Source organism: Thermobia domestica, chromosome 4, assembly GCF_964235325.1.
Source record: "Thermobia domestica chromosome 4, izTheDome1.hap1.1, whole genome shotgun sequence".
Taxonomy (NCBI): Eukaryota; Metazoa; Arthropoda; class Insecta; order Zygentoma; family Lepismatidae; genus Thermobia; species Thermobia domestica.
The window spans coordinates 97448004-97461979 of record NC_137457.1 but is presented as its reverse complement, the minus strand read 5'-3'; the positions used below and the strand labels follow the sequence as shown (position 1 = coordinate 97461979).

At 37.0% G+C, this 13976-nt stretch overlaps 1 protein-coding gene across 1 annotated transcript; it reads left to right on the top strand.

Annotated features, from left to right (window-relative positions):
* Window positions 1–819: 819 nt before the first annotated feature.
* On the top strand, window positions 820–11170 carry LOC145682823 (uncharacterized). Its single transcript, XM_081754192.1, has 4 exons — window positions 820–873; window positions 5680–5918; window positions 8010–8339; window positions 10358–11170. The coding sequence occupies exons 2-4, from the start codon at window positions 5702–5704 to the stop codon at window positions 10483–10485; spliced, it is 675 nt and encodes a 224-aa protein (XP_081610318.1). The 5' UTR covers window positions 820–873; window positions 5680–5701; the 3' UTR covers window positions 10486–11170.
* Window positions 11171–13976: the final 2806 nt, after the last annotated feature.

Below are 13976 nucleotides of genomic sequence, written 5' to 3'. Positions count from 1 at the left end.
GCCATAGAAATGAAATGGAGGGTACTTGTAATATAGGAATTCAAGCCACATTGCCAATTACGGAACATGTGCCAGTAAGGGGTGCATGTGAACCATTGAATTGCTTAAATCAGTGTGTAGGTAATTATTCAGAAGGGAGTTCTTCATCTTATAATGAAAGGCAAATTACTGGGTGCGACTCTGCGCCGCATTTATTACGAGCTAATCAATTCAAACCTCACAAAATAATGTCTACATTTTCTCGAATGCAGATGGCCCTAATAGCATCCGATATCCATGGGATGTTCTGAACTAGTCCCATTGATGTCACTATGTCGTACGGGATATTGGGACGTACTCAGGATAGCCTGAAGATATCCTATCGGGAAAATCCCGGCTTTGTCAGTAGAGCGATATCCTGGCAGGATAATCCCCACTTTGTCAGTAGAGCGATATCCTGTGGATATCCTGGCAGGATAATCCCGCGGTTGTTGATATTATTATTATTATTATTATTATAAAATACTTCTTCAAAGAGTAAATATAGTAATTATATAATACTTTTCTATTATAGTATTATTATTATTTATTAAATAATAATATAATAATAGAAAAGTACTATATAATTTTTATATTAGTCCATCGTATTGTATAATTCTGCAATACCGAACTAATAATGTTCAGATAATTAATAATGATAATAAAGTAGTACATAATAATTTCATACAATGTTTGAAGAAACTTCCAGCGCGGCGCGATCGTTCACTGTTTCTGCTGAGGACCGCGAAACGTTATGCAGTTGTTTCCATGATGCACGGCGCAAGGTGGGCCGTGATGGATGTAAGTAGACTCAATGTTGTAAAGGTGATGGTTGCTTTAGCTGAAGAATATAGGGTAAGTAATTTAAGTATATTCAATACATACTTGTTGCAAATAGATTAATACACATCAAGTGTAAATGTGCAATAATTTCACTGCTTGTGAACTAGATAGTCGCAGCGTGTATTTTTGGCAGTTACGAGAAACAACAGAAGTTGCTGATTCAAATGAGCGAAGCAAAATTGAGGTATTTAATGTGATAATTTATGCAACATTGCTCGACTCAAGTCTAGATAATATAACTTGCAGTGCTTTTTAATGATTTATGCAGTTCAATCCTCCCCAAAAAATCGAATATGTCAGAGTGAAAAAAAATTGTAGTTTTTGATACCGTAACTTGTGATTTCTGACTATAGGTTAGTTAAAGTTAGGTTTGTTTACTGTAGCGATAAAAAAATGTTACTTCTAATGCGATAAATGGGATGTAGACCCTTTTGTGTACTACTTTAAAGAAAATACAGTGATATATGTTCAATACAATTTTGTTCTCTGTAACAATTTGCCGACTGGCAAGATTTTAGAATGTGTAGACCACTGCACATGTGCAATCGTGCAATAGTAATAATGTTAGCATATTTTTACGCCCAAGGGCCAAAATGTTACTAAAATTATTTCTGAAACGCGGTATCGGCACTACTTTAGCAGATGGCTCTACCAAATTTATCGACATTTCAATTTGGGGGGGGGGGATTTTCGTGCTGTTAGACTATACTACGTTCTGTTTGCTTCTGCAATACGATTCGTTTGGTGGGTTAGGTTGGGTAGGTTAGATTAAGATTCTACTAATAATTACGGTCCTTGTACCGTTATGGGGATCCAAAACTAGCAGAAAACCAGTATGATGTACCGGAAGGAAGGGTTGGTGATGTAAGGTGAATTGGAAAAAAGGGAGGAACCCATGGAAAGATAGGTAATTGGCCAGAAGTCCACTATGATGAAAATTATCTTTTTTCGTTCCTAATGATGTCCAGAATTCTAAAAAGGGCGGTGCAGATGATACATCTTTGAGTACAAGAGTACATACACGGTCCCGGTAAAGTGTCCTTGCATTCAAAACACGCGGCTGTATACCCCACTTTCAGAATTTTAGACATTACCTGGGGCGAAATAAGGAAATAGCACACAAAGAGGGTGCTGAGTCGGATATTATGATTGCAAGGACACTTTGCCAAAACTGGGTGTACTCACACTGCACCCCCTTTTTAAACATTGTGTACATCACTAGGAACGAAAGAACGATGATTTGCATCATCCGATACTGTATGAAAGAAGGAGTTCTTCTGGGCAATTAGCGATGGATATTTGGTGGAATATCTGTCTCGATGTTGAGTGAACCAGGAAAACACCGTCCGGTAAAAGTCCACTTTTGCCTCCTATTATGATTGGCGTTAAGTATTCTGACGTATTTCTTAAGTACAGGGCCAAAATTAGTAAATGTCATTTGTTGTGTCATAAGTATGATTATTCACTATTATTACTATTAGTAAAGCCATGTTAACCTAATCTATCAAGGGAAGTGGAAAAAATGTAAATTTCGCACGTAAAACACTGGACCCCGCAACGGCACATTGACCATAAATACTTATAAATCTCCTCTATTGACTTCACTGAAAATTACTTAAAACATATTTCACCTGGACACTGGACTATATTTGGTAGGGCTATCTGATAATGTGAACACGGAGAGTTATATTTAGTAACATTTTAGTCCGTGTACTTAACAATATAAAATTAATATTGCATCAGTCACTAGCTTGCGCATTCTAAAATCCTGCTATTTGGCCCTTGTACTTAAAAATACTATAAGAACGTTAATAAAGGCTAGATATCTGCATCATCCCCCAAACAGCATAGCCTGTGGTGGAAATAAAGGTTGTTTTGGGGGTAATAGTATACATGAGAACCCCCTGATCTGCGTTTCTTCTGTGTTTTATTACCACTTCTACATGAAATACCATAATTTTTTTACGTAGTGCAGTAGTAAGAAGTATCCATGTGCACAAGACATGCTATATGCGTTAAATCCCCCCCCCCAAACACACACATAGTCATAGTTAAAATACAAGGGCACTACACATGCAGATATAAAGAATAGCTATGTTCTTTTTTTATTTTCGTATCAGTCGATAAGTAAATAAAAGTCGCTTTGTCACCCCCTTTGTAAGTTCGTACATACTCAATGAATAATCCCTAAAAGAATGAGCGTCCTTCTTTTTTGGGAACTGATGCAGCTTCATGTGTACTATATCCCTTTTGGGTATGCCAACGATCTGCAACACGAGGTGCGGCTTGTGTAGCCCGCTCCTTGCAGTTCTAATCTGGAACTGTCACTGGTCGGAACATGTGTCAAGTGACCTTGAGCAATGTCGTTCACACAAACATATGTGAAGGGGTCATGTGTTCAATGAACAATCCCAAATTATTATTAAAACAATGCTAGCTGAGCAAGGCTATTCACATTTAAAGATGGCGTCGTGTATACAAATTTAATCCTATGAAAGTACAAGAAATCGACCATAACTAGAACCGTTAAAAGAAACAGCAATGACTTCTTCACCCTTGGAAAGATAATTTTGTCCCCATTTAGTAGTGGTAAGCGCGTGGCAGTACAGCAAACTGAACTGCGGAATTTCTGAATTTGAAAAGGAGGGGGGGGGGTAAAAATAATGGACAAATTTCCAAAACTGATTACACTTTTTTTTTTTGTGGAAAACCTGCGAAAGTGTGCAATAAAGGGTCTACGTTTAAAAAAAGCTTTCGAAAAGGTAATATTTTCGCAGTATTTTAACTATTGACAAAATTGTAATATGATAGCACACGGTTTGGAACACAAAATCATTCGCATACATACAGTTTCCTAGCGAAGTGTGAACAATCGAGGAATTAGTGTAGACAGTTAAATTAAAAGGAAGAAAGTGAACATTATTCAAAAAGCAAATAAACCCCTTTTCCTAAAGCTGAAAGCTGCCTCAGCCTGTTGTAAACAGAAAGAACATCATCAACTATCTAGGATTTGAAAAAATAAAAAAAATAAATAAAAAAAACACTACAAAAACACGGTGTAAGGTGAAAATGAGTTCACTCGATGCATTCTACGATACTACCAGGATTCCAACGTGGCACCACATCATCCATGCCCTGTTCAAAGTAATGTTACTCAAGGTTCCCTAATAGGTCAGTGTAGCCTGTGGTGCCTCTTTCAGGAAATGGAGGTGTTCTTCAGGGGGAATCCGAAACTTCTACGTCCGGGCTATACGGAGGGTGATAGAGAATTTACTAGTTAAACCCCCGGGGATGTGTTCCGTTCCGTTTGGCTGTATGAAGTCGTGCGTTGTCGTGCAGTAACAACAAACCCTCTCGGAGTGCCCCCTCCTCCCCTCCCCGCCGCACATTGTTCTGGAAATGGAATTTAGCCGGACAAATGTATTTGCTCTGGAACTGATGCTACAAGAGCATTGAAAATGTTAGAACAGCTTAACACTGTCGTGCGGTGGGGTGGCACTGGCCACACTAGCTGGGTTTAAAAATAGTAGTGTTTTTTTACGTGGACAGACACTCACTGGCAGTCACTTGTCAATAATTATTGGCAATTTTCAGTGATTAAATATCGAAAATAGGCATTTCTATTTGCAGCACTGTAATGCAAATGTAAAAAGCGTAAGGTAATATTTTATAATATTTATTTTGCTGCATATTTCTTTAGAAGTGTTCCGTAGTGTAGGGATTGTAGTTTTGGTTTCATATTAGCGTGGTCCTGGTTTCAATCCTCAGCCGGAACATCCCACTTTCGGCGTCCACTCAGGGTCAGGAAGCAGCAGGGGTAATGAATTCAAGGTTAGGCAAAAGTATCGGGACAGGCCAATAATACGAGACAGCATCGAATGCGGTGTCGTCATAATCGCTACACTATATGATGTCATCCAGTGATCAGAGAAATTTATTTTATGTAATCTTAATATGTCTATATTACTTTAAGGAGCTGCTGAACCGATTGTAGTTTTTAAAAAAAAAAAGAAAAAAGAGAGATTTCAAAAGTCAAAATATTTGTTTACAATTTGTGTACTTACTATTCATGCATATGTGATAGGTTTCGTGTTAAATTTTACATATATTGCTATTTTCGATAGCATTGTTCTGTTCCATTGACCAGAATAACCCAATATAACGATTCACTCTATGGACCAATAATTCTTTTTTACGCAGGGCTCGAAATGAAAAGTTTCACGAAACGGAACGCTAGATACTTTCTGAAGTGTGCTTCAATTTGTATGAGTTTTTGTGTGGTTCATTGAATCTTCTCACGAGATGGAACGGAATGGTTCCCGCCTTTCACGAACCGGAACGCCGTCCGGTCCGCTCCGGGCCATTTTGAAAGAAAAAAAAGGGGTAATTTAACGTCCCACGATTGTGCCAGCGATAGGGCTAAAGGGGACGATGAAGGAGAATGATGAAGAAAAAATGGTGGAATGAGAAAGTGGGAGGAAACGGGAGAAAACCCACGAGCACGGTGTTGGCCACCACAAGCTCACATGGCAATGCCTGGGATCAAACCTGGGAGCCCGAGCACTACCACTGAGCCACCGTGACCCCCCCCGGTCCATTTCGAGGTCTGCTTTTACGTCAGTGTTTGAATTTCGTCCTTGAAATTAGAGCTGAAATGGTTTCAACTGATTCGTTAACAGTTTTCTGCGAGAAATAAACTGAACTGATAAACAAAAGTTGCTGATACGTTTAGCCTGTACAGTTATGGGGGGAAAAAATTATATTTTTGCATGCTTAAACTCTTTATACATCTGTGTTATTCGTTTTTACCTGTTATAGAATTCCATACCGTCAGTGCAAAATGTCTGAAGAAAAGATTCCAGAGGCACAGTATTATGTTGTTGAATTCTCCGACGGGATACAACTAGTGCCGGTTAATTGGTTACTAGATGGGAAAAGAAAATGCTATTGGCCGAACTACAGCAGTTTTACAAAATACTATAAGGCAGTAGAGGAGAAATTAGAACCAAAGGAAGACTGGAGTATCCATAGGGTTTATGAAATTATTGGTCAATCATGTGAGTGTTTTAATATTTTCTTCACCACTTTCTTAATTATATAAAGACTTCGATTTTTTATATGGATTTTTTTTTAAATTTGAATTTATTGAAACTGAAAAGAAAAAGGAAAAGAAAAAAATGTCAAACGTACAATTTTACAATAATATCTGTCACAAACAAAAAGTATGATTTTTTTTATATTATTGTAGATATTAAGGGTCTTTCATACAGCAAAATTAAACTATACTAATTTTACAGTATTTCTGTAATATCCTCAAAATCAATAAAAAGTAACTTGAAAAATGGAAATGTAGTGCAATAGACAATATTATTGTGCATGTCATACCGTTATCATGACTCATCTTTCTCGTTTTGCTGTGTAGTTATTAATAGATGCGGCATGGATTTGTGAGATACACCTATAAGCTGCAAAGGGACGGCTAGATGATTCGTAAAAAGCTAGGTGCTAGGTGATTCGTAAAAATGCAAAATAATATTGTCTAGCGCACTGGGTTCACACTGTTCAATTTCTTTATCTGTTTTGAAGATATTACAGAAAAACTGTAAAATTAGTACAGTTTAATTTTGGTGAATAGAAGATCCTTGGTAATCGTAATAAAAATGAGACTGTAAACTAAGTTGTGTTTGCAATAATTGAGCGTGCTTGGTGAGAGTAATAGTAAATTCCAAGATGATATATTTGCTGTCAAAAACATACCACTTGTGGATCAATTCCTCGCTATGACATTCTTGCATTTTTGCATTCTTACATTGAAAAACACTCATGTAATAACCTGTTAACAAAGTTTATCCATACAGATGTAATACTTTATTTTACTCACTTAGAGCGAACGCTCTGACCATGAGGCTATGGGGGAAACTACTAAAATTTTATTATAACATTTTACTTAGAAAAAATACGGCCTCTTATAATGAAGTAAGGTAACACCAACGTAAATTACAGAAAGTAGAGACAAAGAATATTTTACTTACGATTTGGTGTCCTAAGTGGCAGATAGTTTCTATTAACATTGTTTAAATCTATTTATTGCTTTACTTATTCAACGGTATCAGTGATATACTGATCATTGGATATTTGTGACATCGTATACGAAACTTATTTTCTAAAAAAATCAAGAACGTAATACCGATTGGTTTAAACTTTTGTTTGTCTCGCCTGGAGTTCATGATTAAAAGTATGATGCACTTCTGTTCAACGTCCAGGAATGTGGATATTTCAATTTTTGGTTGTTTGAAGGTTACGGTTTCCATTCACAGTGCCTCAGGGTTCTTTGAATTTTCATAATAATGAGGCGTTGAATGTTACCAAACGTAATTTTTTAAAAATAATCATAGCGATGGTTACACAGTGGCCATTAAAAAAAAAAGGCTTCTGACTGCTTGTTGAGCTGAAGCGGTAGTAGCTCCTACGATTGGCATCTACACTCGTTTTTGTGATGATTTGGCGCACAAACTACTGAACCAATCAATATTTTTGCTACTATGAATCTTTATATAAAGATTTGCCAGAAATAAATGTCTCCTTTTCTGTATACACATATGTATACAAAGTGCATGTTAAAAATGGATGAAAAAATGGATCTGAGGGAAACATGTACGAAACCAGAATTTTGACGATAACAGATTTCAGTTTCGTAAGCAAAGTTCTCGTGGGCCGCAACAAAGTGCCCCTAGAGGCAAAAGTCGGGCGCAGTAGACCTAATGGGTAAAAAGTGCAACTGAAGGTAAAAATGGATAAAATAAAAGGTGGGTTTTAATTCTGTAAAGGTGCTCCCTGCCTTCCCGTCGTTATGGCTCTGGGGTCAACTTGAAAACATTAAATGGAAAAAAATTGAAACCTCTATAAGAAGCACTATTTTTCGATTCTATAGCAGAAATCAGTGAGTTGCTGGAGCGAAGTCCCAAGTGGTCTAAGTGACACTCTTGGAATAAAGCCCAACAGGTGAAAACACGTTGAGTCAGTTCAAAATGGTCTTGCATTCGCTTTTGTTCAACTCGAAGCAATTCTGACATTGTATATAATTTTACTGACGAACATGATTAGAAGTGATATTAGTACCCTCTAATTTGTTTCAATATTCATTCTAGATTCTTACGAGCGTGGGATGAAGAAATTAGAACTCGGGAGAGACCAGACCGAAGTTGATACAGGTAATGAAGAATCTTTTGAGATACAGAGAAAGAAACGTCGCATACGATCTAGAAAACAGCAATCATCATCTTCGGACGAAGATATTGCCCTTAGTGAAGCGATTAAGCAAAGTGTTTCTACAATAAAGAAGACTTTGCCACCGGTACCGAATCTCTTTTCTAAAAAGGTCGTGACAAGCACCAATGTGGATGATCCTGGAATGGCAAAAACCCCTAAGCGGAGCCCAGTCACTTCAGATGAGAGTACTGCTGTCCAAGAACACGAAGGTTAGTTCCAGTAATATATAAAATTAGATCTTAAATTCAATTCATTTGTAAATTGCCATTTATAGTTTTTTAATACTTAATATGCTTTTACAGTAAAAATGTTTCTAACGCACGAAATATCAATAGTAACCTTTATTTTCAACCAGTTATCAACAATTCTATGACAAGGGTCCCTCCATACGGTACATTCCTTTTTATTTGTAGTGGGTGGGGTAACATACAGACAATTAGTCAAAATATTTTCTTCCTCAGGGTAATTCTAGGAATGTGAAATGATATTCTATGCTACTGCTGATAATGATGTGGTGTTCTGCCCGAAGACTGGTCTGACCCAAAGGTTTGTGGGTAAGGTGAATCCATATGGTGATTTCCCATTGCGTTCCATGGGATGTTGACGTCCTAAGGACAGGAACTACAGTTGAACGAGGGATCCGAACCTTTTGTTCCCAACCTGGAATTGAGCCCGGGACCCCTTGATTACAAGACGAGCTTATCCACTGTAGACATTTGTGCTATGCTATACTTTAGAAATGCTAATGCTACTAGACATTTATGCTTTACTTCAAATATAGATTTCTTTAAGGAAAACATATATTAGGTTCCTTGTATTTCTAGAAAAGTAGTCAAAAAGTAGGAAAAATGGATAGCCAATTTCCATTGTATAAAATTAAAATTAGCCAGTTTTCTTCTTCTGTTGAATAAAGTCGGAAAATCAAGTGGATTAAAATAATTAAGGAAACTAGCTGAACTAAACAACTTTTTTGATGTCAAAAAAATATTGTCACTGTTATTTACGCTTAAGAAGGCAACAAACAAATGTAAAGAAAACACTGAACAGTGACAAAGTAGTGTAGTTCAGTGTTTTCACGTCTTAGTCCCCTTAGTTATTGTGACTCTTTAAATCCGTGTGACTCTCGGACTTCATTCAACAGAAGGGAGGATTATTCCCGAAAGATAATAATGTATCAATGTTTTATATCCATGCTTTATATGTCATATATCTATGTTTACGTGCACTTCATGGACAGCAGCAATATTCCTATTTCCAGAACTCCGTTTATGGGAGTAGGATACATACTTAACAATACCTTGAAAAAAAACAGGAAAAGTGCTCAATGGTATTGTTTCTTAAAAGTTTCATCTGATGACTACGTCCGTATCTCTTGGAAATAACCTGGATAACGAGAGTTAATGTTAAAAAGGAAGTTCAAAAATCTCAAATACTACAAGATCGACGATTGTGTTAAATTCTCATTCTTATTGTAGACATTTATTAGATTTGTACTAAGTACAAAGATGTTCAGGAAAAAGGGTCACAAAGTTTCAGGGCAGAAAGATTGCATCAAAAGAAGAAAAAAGCCGTACTAAACATGTCTTTTGCGCTTCGTTTCGGAGTATGAGCTGCCGACAATGTGGGAAATCGAATTTCATAAACTATTCAACGTACAGAATGGGGGCCGCGGTGGCTCAGTGGTAGAGCGTTCACTTCTGGTGCTTAGGGTCCCGGGTTCGATCCCAGCCCCCGCCAAGTGAACTTTGTGGTGGACAAACACCGTGTGCGTGGGCTTTCCCGGGGTTCTCCCGTTTCCTCCCACATTCTTCGTTCCGTACAGAGTGCGGTTTAAGCTTTCGCACTCAGTCATACCTGCTCGATTTGGAAATATATATATTCCAAAACTCTAATGCGTGCGTAAGGAACTCCTTAAAAAAATTCTGTATCGCCTTTCGGAGTAATCCCGTCCGAACGCATTGTACAGATTTGAAACACGCATTTTCTAACTAATGTAAGTATGACTTCAAGTGTACGCTTTACACAACACTAATTAGTACCATAACGTTAAATAGTTTCTGAAGTTCAGTTTCCCACGTTTTCGGCAGCTTTTATCTCCGAAACGACGCGTTTCTTTACTAAAAGAACTTTTCTTTTGATCTACCCTGAAAGTTTGTGACCCTTTTTTCTGAACATGTTTTATATTGTACATAATCATTTACTTAATAGTTTGTTTTTATTGTTGCAGGCACTGTGCGGTATCACAAGCATTGCAAGGCATCAACAGATGCAGAGATATCAGATGTAATAAAAAAGTGGCTTCGTCATGCTAAAGAGCGGGCTCTCAGGCAGAAGAACAACACTAACAATGATTAGTTATGCAAGAAAAAGTGTAAAATAAAACTAAGAACGCATTGTTTTGATGTTCTGTCATGCAGATTTAACGATCTGTGAAATCTGCAGTTAACGGTGATTTATTTTTTTTATTGTAGGAACAAAAGACAACAGTTTTTCAAGAAATGTGTTTGAGTGATAATAATACCCAAGTTATTTATTCTAAATTAAAGTCGGTCGTCTTCTCCTTCTTACAACTTAGTCACAAACAGATTATGTTGAATCATTTTTTTTAACATTCGTCGCCCAAGGCAAAGACATTGGTACAACCCTTTTATGAGGTTACATATCCTCTTTTTTATTTTTAATGGAAGTGTAGGATTTACATGGATTAAACTTGAATTACTAGACTTTTTATGAGATTCAGTGCGTAGTGGTACTGTAACTGCTTTTTTGTAAGTTTTGAAATTCACTCAGAATTTTGCATTTTTTTCAACAACTTTGGTAATCGAGGTGTTGAATTGAAAAGGTTGAGAACCAGTCTCTTGGATTCATGTTGCATTTATTTTTATACTAAAGAAACCTTTTGTGATGTATGTCATATTTTGTGTTTGTGTCATTATTTGCATATGTAAATAATACTATGTGGAAGCAATGATTGTACTCAGTAATTTAGCTAAGTTTTAGCATTTATTGAAATAAAGAAAGAAAATCTACTGTACTTGGTTTTTAGTCTCAATGTAAATTATGAAATTGAAAACAAAATTTCAATCAATTTTTCAATTAATAAGAATTACATACTGTACAATATATATATAAAATCTTCTGATAGTTGATTGTTCCGTTTCTCTTCATTAATTATCTGTAACTTTGTTGCGCAGCTGATAGAATTCGGTGCCGGTGACTGATAGTTCGCAAACTAAAATCCTGTCGACACTAAACTAAAATTTAAAAAACCGTTCACTATTCTCGCTTAGCCATGGAAATGCATTGGGCGTATGGTTGCAGAGCTGCTTTCGTGGTTTATCACGACATATATTTTGAACCCGCAACTATTTTTTTTTAATCTTTTGGTATATTATATAATAACACCACATTTTCACGAAGCTGGTATGGTTAAGCCAGTTTTCTTAGAAACTTTTTTCTCTGTTCTGAATTAGTACGTCCACTAGAATGCTACGTCGAAATTAATTACATAAGTATTACAGAAAGTTCATTGTTTGCACCCTTTGTCTTTTCTTTTATTACTAAATGAAGATCTAATTAAATTTCCATTATGGTGCGGGAAATGTCCTGCTTCCGAGTGACGGACTTCATATTAGGAGTCATAGTTGGATGGACATTCAACTAGCACTCTTGACAATGGAAATTCCGTCTCTCGGAAGCAGGGTATTCAAGCATCATAAAGGACATTTATATCTTCGTTTAGTAATATAAGGAAGGGCAAAGGGTGGTCCCTCCCTTCTCCGTCCAGCTAGGCGATTTGAGATATCCATGTGACATCCACCGGACGTCCCATCGCGATGTACAAATCACGTCTCGCAGACATCACACGGACGTCTCGCGGGACGTCCATGGGATATCCATGAAGCGGACATTCGGCCGTCTGATCAACAGCTACAGGACGTCCTGCTGATATCGTGGGATGTCGCATGGACATCGCAAATATCCCATCGGGACATCCCATTGGACATCCTGAGGATATTGAATGCTATTAGGGGTGTGCTCATGCTCAAACTTCTAATATTTTGCAAGGGCAGAGAATTAGTATAAGAAAAGTGGGTTCAATCGAGGAATCACATGTAAGAAATTTTCCTTATCCTGAAACTCAGTTTCACGGTTTTGTGCTATCTGAATCTAACCCGCATTTTCCAAGGTCAAACTTTGAAAGAAATCAAAATTTAGAATCACATGTAAATGTTAATATGCCTCATGGCACAGATGTACTCAGGGGTGACACTGAAGAAACTCATATAAAACAACCCTATGCAGATATTAAGAGTACTAATATATTTCAAAATCATTTGAGTAATAATCTTGAAACTGGTAGGCCTATTTTAGGTAATGATAACTTAGGTTTCACTATGGCTAGACCCGCCTTAGCATGTGACTTCCGAAGGCATGTATCCCAGAGTGCCTATGTTGCATTGCAGAAACAAATACATTCTTTACCCGTGGTGGACGGATCTGAAAGTCATTCTTTTTCATATTTTTGGTTCGTCTAGACGAGATAATTAGGCGACAAGAAATGACTGTAGAGGTAATTTTAGTTGCGAGTTTAGAACAAACTCGTGGTGAGTTTAATCGCACCTTATATTCCTACTTGAGTATATCTAACAATTGGGAACATATTTGCTCAAGTTTGCTTGCAAGGTTCGTATCTACAATTAGTAGAACTCAATTTGTGAGTCATTATTTTTATAGGATTATGTTAGAGCACGAAAACATGTATACTTTCTTGCAAGAAAAACTAAGTATTGCCAATGTCTTGGGTCTTCATTATGACGATCACGTGTTTTGCAACATAGTAACCAATTTAGTACCTCCGCATATTTATGCGAGATATTTCACAAATCAGATTCCTACTACTGTACCCGAGCTTATGACCATTGCTCAATCTTGTGACCACTTTATCAGGTATAATCATGATTATTGTAAATTAAAGGGTAATGTAAATTTCGCTCAAGGTATTTTGAACTATTCTAAACCAATGGATTTCTCGGATAAAAACTTTTCACCTCTAAAATCCCGTATGGAAAGGAATATTAAGTGCTTTCGGTGCAATCAAGCTGGACATTTTCACAACTCCTGTCCTTACCTATCCAAAGTTACATCTCAAGGAAAATTCTTACCTCGAACCTTGTTAAATCATCTAGAAAGGGACAAACAAGTGCAATTTATTCCAGTAACAGTGGATGGTGTTTCCAATTCCTGTATATTGGACTCAGCGTCTTGGGTAAATCTAATAAGTAGGAAATTTCTGAACCTTATACGTAATAGGGTGCAGGTAAACATTATACCCACCAACTTCACCACTGTGGGAATAGGTGAAACAGTCGTAACGCTCCATCAAAAGGTCAAGATTACCATCAAAATTAGTAATACAGACTTTCACTTGTGGTTTTACGTGACAAACTCTAACCATTTCGATCTTCTATTGGGAAATCAGTTCATCTTGGACAATAAGGTTATTATAGACATATCCCAAAAGAAACTTGTTATCACCACGTTAAACCTTACAGTGCCTTTACACTGGAGGGAAGATTTAGTGTCTTTTAAAAGTGTGCCTTCAGATATTTCTTCCAGTAAGTCTAAATCTGTGCTTAGTCAACCAAAATCCACCTATTCCAAAACCAAGGCGCCTGTCCAAAGGAAAAGGAACTATCATGGTCACACCATACGGAGTTTGAATGAGGATCCTAGGAAGAAAGGAAGGAGGGAGGAGGAGCCAGTCCAAGGACAAACCGCAGGTAGCACCATTCCTAATAAGTTATGTTGTTTTAATAATGTTTTCAATTCCAGGGAATTATATA